Here is a 9,826-nt window from a genome sequence, read left to right as displayed (position 1 = left end):
AAAAAAAAAAAAAAAAAATGAGGGCCTAATCTGGGGTGACAGTAAAGGGAATGAAAAAGAGAGGTGAAAGAAACCTGACTTACCAACTAATTGAACAGTAAGAATTTTAGGTACAAGGGAAGAAAAAGTAAGTTATCACAAAATTTTCAAGTGACTAGGTAAGTGACAATTATTAGAACTAAAAATTCAAGGATAAGCTCTGATTGGAAGGGAAGATGAAAGCTAACATGGGAAAATGCTATGATGGAGAGAGCTTGGCACTAGACCTATGTTTGGACAAAAGAACTGCCATTTTTGACACTGCCCACAGTCATTTCCACAACGTAAGGGAGGAATTTAAGAAGACTGCAAGGAGATCTCTTCAGATCGTATTTATGCAAAGGTAAGGCTGCAGCCTGATAGGAAAAAGAGGTTGGCCTGCAATGTGTTGTAGTTGAAAAGAACAGACTTTCTAGGGTAGAAAAGACTGCTATAATGTTAACATATTTTTGACTTTTAGTGGGAATAGAAGAAGCCTGATGGCTGGAAACAAAACGCTGAGAATCCTGGAAGAGGAGAAGAGATTATTAGAGAGAGGGCACTCTGGTTTAAAAGGGGACAGGTTCCCATAGCAAGTCAACGAGCTCCAGGCAGGAAGAGGAAAGCAGGAGACCTCCAGAAAGAGTACAGGATTAGACACTGGTGATGGCTGCGCAACTCTGTGAATGAATATACTAAAAATCATTGAATGGTACACTTTAAAAGGGCGAGTTTTATGGTATGTGAATTATATATTTCAATAAAGCTGATATAAAAAAAGTTGTCCCTTTGTATCTCTGGGGGATTGGTTTGAGAATCCACCCACCACACACACACACAAAGACACCAAAATCCATGCATGCTCAAATCCCTTAAATAGAATGGCACAGTATTTGCATATAATTTCTGCATATCCTCCTGTATACTTCAAATCATCTCTAGATTATAGTACAGCCAGAATGCTCCTTGAAAGTGAGAATGGCTAGACTTTGTCTCACTTTGGTCATGTTGTCAGAAGGGGCCATTCTCTGGAGAAGGATGTCAAACTTGGTAAAGTGGAGGGTCAACAAAAGAGGGAAGGCCCTCAACAAGATGGATTGACCTGACGGCTGTAGTGATGGGCTCAGGTATAGTAGGGATTGTGAGGCTGGCACAGGACTGGGCAGTGTTTTTTCTGTTGTTCACAAGGTCACTATGAGTTGCAGCTGACTCAAGGTAGCCTAGTGCCTAAGGCACTTGACTGCTAACCAGAAGGCTGGCGGTTCAAACCCACCAGCCACTCCTTGGAAGGAAGGTTGGCAATCTACTTTCGTAGTGATACTGCCTTAGAAACCCAAGGAGGATTCGCTATGAATCAGGTCCGACTAGACGGCACATAACAACAAAAACAACAATGGCACATAACAACAACAACAGATTACTTATAATACTTACTACAATGTACTTGTTATGTAAATAGCACTTCACATTCCCTCTTACCAAGTATTGAGCGAATGCTGTATGAGGCTAACAATGCTCAGTGAGTGCTGGGGAGAGACTGGGGATCTGTGAAAGGTGTGTGCAAGGGGCGCTACAGCAGGGTATGCCTACACATCACTTCACGCATGCGAATTCAGTGTAGCACTCGATGCATAGTAAATTCAAGTGTTGCTTTTTGAAAGTGGCTGGATTTTTTTTAGGTCCTCGGTTGGCTGAATCTGAGGACTCAGAACCTGCAGTTATGAAAGGTTAACTTTACATTAGGCCATGGGTTGCAGGAGCAGTGACTTCTGGTATCTGATTTGAAACTGCTTCCAGTTCTGCTTTGATTTTCCTGTTACCCTCCAGCTTTAGTCAAGTTATATTAACCACTGTTGGCTGGCCTCAGCAATACTTTAAGAATTAAAGGATGAGCCTGAATCCATACTTGGGGAGAGGAGACTAGAGTCTGCTCCTCGGAGGGGGGATGGTGGTCACACTTTCAAGAGCACATAAAGCAACAGTTTTCAAGTGTTAAGTGCAGTGAATTACTTAATATGGCCTTTGTAGCCATTGTTGTTGTTATGTGCCATGGAGTTGGACCCGACTCATAGTGACCCCTTTTTGGGTTTCCAAGGCAGTATCACTACGGAAGTAGATTGCCCAACCTTCTTTCTGAGGAGTGGCTGGTGGGTTTGAACCACCAGCCTTCTGGTTAGCAGTCAAGTGCCTTAGGCAGTATGCTACCAGAGCCCCCTTTGTAGCCACAGTCTTTATGATTTCCACACAATGACTGAGTGGGACCATGCAAATAAGGTATGTGGTTGGGGTTATGTGTCAATTTGGCTAAGCCATAAGTCCCAGGATTGTGTAGTTGTCCTCCATTTTGTGATCTGATGGAATTATCCTCCATTGTGGTATGAATCCTGACCTCTATATGTCAATGAGGCAGGATTAGGTTAGGTTGATGAAGATTAGGTTTGCTATGTTAATGAGGCAGGATTTGGGTGGGATGCACTCAGGCTACCAACCTTGCTCAAGTCATACCTTTTAATCTTACAAGAGATAAAAAGAGAGATAAGAGAGCAGAGAGAGGGGACTTGACTATCACCGAGAAAGATGGGAAGCAGAATTTGTCTTTTGGACCTGGATCCTTGTGCTGAGAACTTCCTAGACCCAGGAGACAGAGACAGAGACAGAGAGAGAATGAGAGAAAGCGAGAGAGAATACAAGAGCGAGAAGATGCAGCACAGTAAGGGGCAGTGGAGAAGCAGCAGCAGGGGCAGCAAAAACAGCAGAACCAGGAGACCAGCAGGAGTCGATGCTGAGAGCTTTTGGGCAGGAGGCTTAATGGCAGAGCAGTGCCTCGCTGGAAAGTTGGCAGAGCCAGACTTATGGATCCATGGAGTGAGAAAGACCTGAGAACCTTTGGATAGGAGGCTTCCTGGAAGAGTGGGATGCCTCTCTGGGCACTTATTGGCAGAGCAAAAGAGCTTTGTAACACTTACCCAAGCAGGACAGAGGCCAGACAGAGGGGCCAGGAAGCCAGATTGAGGCCTGCCTGAAGGCATGACTGAGAAGAAGCTGTATCTTGATTAGTTCTGGATCCTGAATTGTAACCTATTACTTCCCTAATAAACCCCATAATTGTGAGTATTGTCTGAGTTCTGTGTAGCTATAGCAACAAATTATCAAACTCAGCAGAAAAGTAAAGAATACTGTGAGAGGGATAGCTTGTGTCAGCATTGGTGAGAAGGTTGCAAAGAGGAGCTATGTCTGACCTCTGCCTCATAGGAATCAGCCTTGGGCTGTTGATCTTGATTCACCTTCCCCTTTGTGAAGTTAGAGGTTAGATGCCTCTGCCACATCATTTCTACAGTGAGTAACAACCAGAGGAACGTAAGAACTTCCTGGTGCTCCTGAGAAATAAAGGAAGAAGGGTTTTGGTCTGCCCTCAGTTATATCAAATAGTGGCATCATGAAAACTTATGAACTCCATAGATTTATATAGGTTTGGCATCTGTATGCAAAGTTTTAACTAATGCTTGAGGAATGGAGAAAATATAAAATGAAGTGGTAAGAAAACAGACACTATAAAATATCTAGGGAAGAAGGAGGTATTATATTGACATTAAATAACTAAGTCAAAGTCAGTATTTATTCTCCTCCTTACCTTTGAGAATATTTCTATATTATGAACCACTGTAGTTTCCATAGAGCTGAAATATCTTTCATTTTTTGGTCTGAAACAATTCTGAGAACAGGAATTTTGCATAATGCCTTTGGGATGGCATCCTCCAAAGCTTCAGAAACCCTGTCTGCAAGTGCTTGAGGCTTTTTAATTTCTTAAATTTATTCCCTCCCTCCCAAGATGGTAGGAGATTATATTCTGAAGAGGTTAACCAGGCTTTTTTTCTGAGTCCTTCTACTTGTTGCCAGCTATCAAACCAACAATTAAAATGGTAGGACTTTTGAATACTGTTTTTGTTTTTTTTTTTCCTTTTTCTGGGGGTGGGGTGGGGTGGGGAGAAATGCACAAAATGAACCTAACTCTCTTTGGCATTTTAGTAAATTCCTCACAGGAAATCAGACTCTTTAGACATATTAATGCACTTGATGAACTGGAACAAATATTTAGTGTATTTCTGATAAAAATTTAAAATTTAACTTATTATTTCTGCGTAACAGTATGTATCATATATACCCAGATCTTTTATGGGACAGGAGAAAAAGATCAAAAAAGAAAAATATCAGATTATAATAAAGGAAATCATGTATGTGGCATGTGTATGTGTGTACTTGAGAAGAGGGTATAGAGAGTGAGTGATGAGGAAGGTAGGGAAACAGAGGGGAGAACAGGGAGGGAAAGCTGAAGGTGAAAAGCAAAATGGAAGAAGCAAGAGAGCAGAAGCAGGGCAAGGGGTTGCCAGGAAGCACAGGGAAGAAGGGAGAAATAGAGAGGCAGGCAGACACAAACTTGGAAAAGAAGGCACCAGGAAATACAATACAATTATGAAATGCCCAGCCTATTCTTCTACTCTTCCTGGAACTTCTTATCTTTTTTATTTACACCAAAGACTTAATTCTTGCTGATGAGTCAATTACTGTTAACGTTCATTACACTGGAAGCAGAGACTCAGCATATTGTATAAATAGAAACACAAACATATAAAATAAAACCAATTATATCTAATCACTGCTTTATATCACCATGACACCTAAGCACAATGGACCTGTAGCACCTCTCTTAGTACCAAGCTAACTTTAAGTACTGGGGAGAAAATAAAACTTGACTCCGTCAACAGTGAGCAAGCTTCATTTTTCCTCAGTATGAACACTATGATAAAGGAGTTCCTTCCATAATCAGTTTAAAGAGAAATTACAAACCATAATTATTCATTATGTCTAATTATAACAGAATATACACTAACATATTGTTTCTCCCATGCCTCCTCCATTTTCTCCCTTTAGTAATTTTATTAAATATAAATAAATAAAAATTTTCTTTCTAATTTCCCTCAGATGAACTAGCTATTAGAAATACATAGCTCCAAACTCCTGAACTCTTAATAAAGACAAAAGAGTAACTAACTGATCTTTAGTTCTTTGATTTACTTCCAGAATGGTAAATCATTCACATGCCATCAACAGCTTTTGACATTGCTAGAATTGACAGCAGTCTTCCAAGGGAAAAATTATGGCCTAAACTGTAAACCAACAGATTCTGATAGCATCCTTTCACACCACTTAATTTTTCAAAAAGGAGATAAACATGGAGAAAGGTTATGTGTGTATGTCTGTGCACTAGGTGCTAGGAAGGGTTTAAACACAGACAAAGAAAGTGGTAGGACTACAAACAGGAATATACTCTAGGAAATAATACAACTTAACAAAAGAACAGGACATTTTAATCACCTTCTATTAGCAGTTATAGATTAAAAGTAAGTAAAGGATGAATGTGATATAAAGTTCTTATTTATCATTTACACCTCACCTACTTATCATTTCAAAAACTGATCAAAATCCTATCAAGGGGATTCATAGTTTAGAAAATAAGATAAATAACCTGGTTTCATCTAAATCTATCCCATCTAAGATCACTAAGTTTTAAACCAACAATTAAATGGCTAACCACATATTGATAGGGAATTATGATTGTCTGGTATCATAGCACATTGTGTACCAATTTCTCACAGAATTAATTACTACAGTTATATACAACTATGACTATTCCACTGCCTTCTGGAATAGCTCCTAATTCAAACTCTCAGCTGAAATGCCACATTTAACCAGAATTTCAGCAAGAGAAGGACCAAAGTTTTTAATAATGTCAAAAACATTAATTACTATTGGAAAAAAAAAAATGGTTACTAACCTTGCTGGAGAGGCTGAGTGTTTGTACTGGGGTTCTGACTAACTGGTTGGGTTGAGCTACTGGCTGTTGTGGCAGTAACAAGTCGGACATAATGAAACTTGCTTCCAGGCACTTGAATCTGCTGAACATTGGGAGCAGTTGCCAGAGGAATAATTGTCTTAAATTGTGATGTGCTCACGCCTCCAACAGTGATGGTCTGCACAGCTGATTTCACTGCCTATTAAACAATACAACATTGCTATCATTAATCTGGGATTTAACTTTCCTACTCTTCTTTACTTATGACAATTACTTGAGTTAAAAAGTATGCTCCTCTATTTCATCAAAAGTTGTTGAAAGGTACAACCTATTCAAAGACAAATGAAGAGAGCAGTAATGAACACAGGAGTAAAGTCAATGTTAATGAGTTCTACCTTCCATCTCTAGCAGTTAATTTCCTTGATATTCCGGATTCTTGGTATGAAGAAATCATTACTTAATTACAAGAACACATACACACCGTTTTTGTTACTAGCAGTTAAAATTGACAAGAAAAGGATTATTTTAAATTTCCCACCATTAAAACCCATATACAACATAGGGAAGATACAGATACTTGGTTTTATTGCTACCCACCAAATTAACTATGACATATTATATATTCACATGTTCAAAGAGAGAAAGCACCCCCTCCCCCAAGCCCTTATTGAATCTAGTTATTTCTGAAAGGCCTGTAATACTCTCCAGGTATAAATGTACCCACTAACATATGGACAGGGGGCCAAATTCAGTGCAAAATTACTTTGATTTAGGTTGTCTAGGGAACTAACTGGGAGCTCTGGTAGCATAGTGCCTAAGGCACTTGACTGCTAACCAGAAGGCTGGCAGTTCAAATCCACCAGCCACTCCTTGGAAGGAAGGTTGGGCAATCTACTTCTGTAGTAATACTGCCTCGGAAACCCAAGGAGGGGTCGCTATGAGTCAGGTCTGACTAGAAGGCACATAACAACAACAGGGAACTAACTATATTTGGGTGAATCAGATGTGAGTCAAAATATTAGTTTTAATTTATTTTTAATATCTTACTTCAGTCGGAGAGCAATTTAACTCCCCAAAGAGCAAAATGAAACATAAGAGGCAGTCTTTACAATGTCTCCAAATCTGATGTTTAGCCAATGTGCAACAGAGTGACATACAAAAAAGGGTCCAGGCAAGCTTCTCTAACTAGTTCTACAGTGTTATTTTAGTAAAGAATTAAGTCTCAATGTATTCCTCAAAATACCTTCAGGTTAACACACAATTAGCATATGATCAAGAAAAATCTATATTCAACTATGTGGATAACAATTTTTAAAAGAAAAATTCTAAACAATATGAACATTTTTATAAAAACCTAAGAAAAAAATAAAGAAAAGAATGTCATTTAGTTTGGAAACTCTAAAGGCAATAGCCAAGGAGATAAATATATAATATTAATATATTATCATGAGGTCATATTGCCATTAAGTAGATTCCAATTTATAAAGACCCTATAGGACAGGTAGAACAGCCCCCATAGAGTTGCCAAGGCTGCAATCTTTATGGAAGCCGACTGTCAAATTTCTCCCATAGAGTGGCTGGTGGGATCAAACTGTCAACCTTTCAGTTAGCAGCCAAGCACTTTAACCATTGCTCCATCAAAGGCACCAAAAAGCAGACTGAAAATACAGGCAGTCCTCAGATTACAAATGAGTTCCATTCCTTAAGTCTTTCTTTAAGTCAAATTTATATGTAAGTCAAAACAGTTAGGTATGATTTGTATCTAATGTCAATCTATTGTTTCTTAGTATAGTGTACCTTTCTATGCATAAAATAAAGAAACGCTTCCAGATACACTAAAACATCTTTAACATAATAATAAAGTAATAACAATAATGTTTTGGTGTGCACTGCAACATAATGCCCATTTGTTATTAGGAACCATAGCATGTTCCTTGAATTTTTAATATAACAGGTTTAAAGGGGTTGGTTCATAACTATGGGTTATACAAAATATGGATGCTTATAACCTGGAAACTGCTTGTAAAGATAAAAAATAACAACAGCCACAGTAGTCAATGAGTTAAATGAAAATAGGAACCTTGAGAAAAGGGATAAAATATGTAGATACAGAACCTACTGAAAAACCAAGCAACCTATGAGACAAATATGTACAATGGTGTATGAGACATCCAACCAACCAAACAGTCGTCAAGTTGATCCCGAGTCATAGCAACCCCTCCTTGAGTTTCTGAGATGGTATCTCTATGGAAATAGTTTGGGAGCTCTGGTAGCATAGTGCCTAAGGCATTTGACTGCCAACCAGAAGGTTGGCGGTTCAAAGCCACCAGCCACTCCTCGGAAGGAAGGTTGGGCAATCTACTTCCGTAGTGATACTGTCTCAGAAAGCCAAGGAGGGGTCGCTAAGTCGGGTCCGACTCAACGGCACATAACAACAACAACATAACATGGCTGCAGCCACACCACCTTGCTGGATTAGTTAGGTTTCCATGGCATTGTGTTATCATTTCTTGACTTTCAACTTTTCTGAATCCTAAACTTTAAGATTTATAAACGTCAAATAATGGAGTCGTGGGCGGAAAAATATCAGCCCTGACTATATTATTAATTAGCATATAATTCTGTTTACATTTAATGTAGTTAATTAAATGTTTGATTTAGGACTACCATTCTAGTATTTCCTATTTGTCTGACCTGCCCTATGTTCTTTTTTCTTTCCTTTCTTGCCTTCTTTTGGATTAAATATTTTATTATTTCATTTTCTCCTTTATTAGCTTGTTATACATAGTTATTATCCTTCTAGTGGTTACCCTACAGATTACAATATACTATAAAACTAAAACCAAGCTCACTGCCATTGAGTTGATTCTGATTCATAGTGACCCCCTTTGGGTTTCTGAGGCAGTAAATCCTTATGTAATTAGATTGCCCCATCTTCCTCCCATGGAGCGGCTGGTGGGTTTGAATTGCCAACCTTCTGGTCAGCAGTCAAATGGCTTAGGCACTGTACCACCAGAGCTCCTTGCAATGAACTACCAAAAAGCAAACCAAACTCACTGCCATTGAGTTGGTCCCAACTCACAGCAACCCCTCCTTGGGCTTCTGAGGTGGTATTTCTACGGAAAAAGATTGCCCAATCTTCCTTCCGAGGAGGGGCTAGTGGGTTTGAACTGCCAGCCTTCTGGTTAGCAGTCCAATGTCTTAGGCACTATGCTACCAGAGCTCACATAATGTCCTACAGAGGTATATAATTAATACTTTACATATCGCCCAGACAATGAAAGAACCATAGAACACTGATGCCCTTCTTTTTCTTTGTCTTGGTTTTGTGCTACTTGTAGTCAAGTATTTTAATTCTACAAATAATATAAAACCCACAAGATATTCATTTATAAATAATCACAAATTGAGCCTTTTTATCCTTCCTACATTTCTGTGCTTCCATTTGGGATCATTTTCCTTATGCTGAAGATTTACAGGATTTCCTTAAGTGCAGGTCTGCTGATGAAAAATTCTCCCTACTTTGTTTCTCCAAAAATGGCTAACCCTCTCTTTATCTGTATTTAACCTGCTGCTAACCTCACCTTCTGCATTCTTAACTTGTTTTAAATTTTCTGCTTGAAACTATTCATCTGACTCCTTTTCAGTTCCCAGTTCTCTGCTGAAATTCTCCATCTTGTTAAATAAAGTCGCAAGTATATTAATCTTACTTATTTTAAGTATCTACAACTGCTAATTCCAATACCTATTATCTCTTTGCTTTGAAAAATTTGATCTAGTTTCATGGTATGCCTGATGAGCTTTAGCTAAATGTTAAAACTGTTTATTAAAAATTAAGAAGATATTTAGTTTTGTGTATTTCACTGTACATAAATTATATTTCAATAAAATGTATTTTTAAAAAATGAGAAGATACAAGGAAAATTTAGGGTCAAACTTAAGGGCCCTAATATTTGG

General features: G+C 38.6%; 1 protein-coding gene across 1 annotated transcript in view; it reads right to left on the bottom strand.

Annotated features, from left to right (window-relative positions):
• The window catches only part of LIN54 (lin-54 DREAM MuvB core complex component), a 108,157-nt gene that overhangs the window by 20,939 nt on the left and 77,392 nt on the right, over positions 1-9,826 (bottom strand). The window contains exon 4 of the mRNA XM_007946811.2: positions 5,852-6,068. Coding sequence (XP_007945002.1) covers positions 5,852-6,068 — 217 coding nt within the window. The remainder of the gene's footprint in view (positions 1-5,851; positions 6,069-9,826) is intronic.

This window comes from Orycteropus afer, unplaced genomic scaffold (genome assembly GCF_000298275.1).
Source record: "Orycteropus afer afer isolate SDZICR_OR568_19922 unplaced genomic scaffold, OryAfe1.0 scaffold00172, whole genome shotgun sequence".
NCBI lineage: Eukaryota > Metazoa > Chordata > Mammalia > Tubulidentata > Orycteropodidae > Orycteropus > Orycteropus afer.
This window is presented reverse-complemented; position numbering and strand designations above follow the sequence as displayed.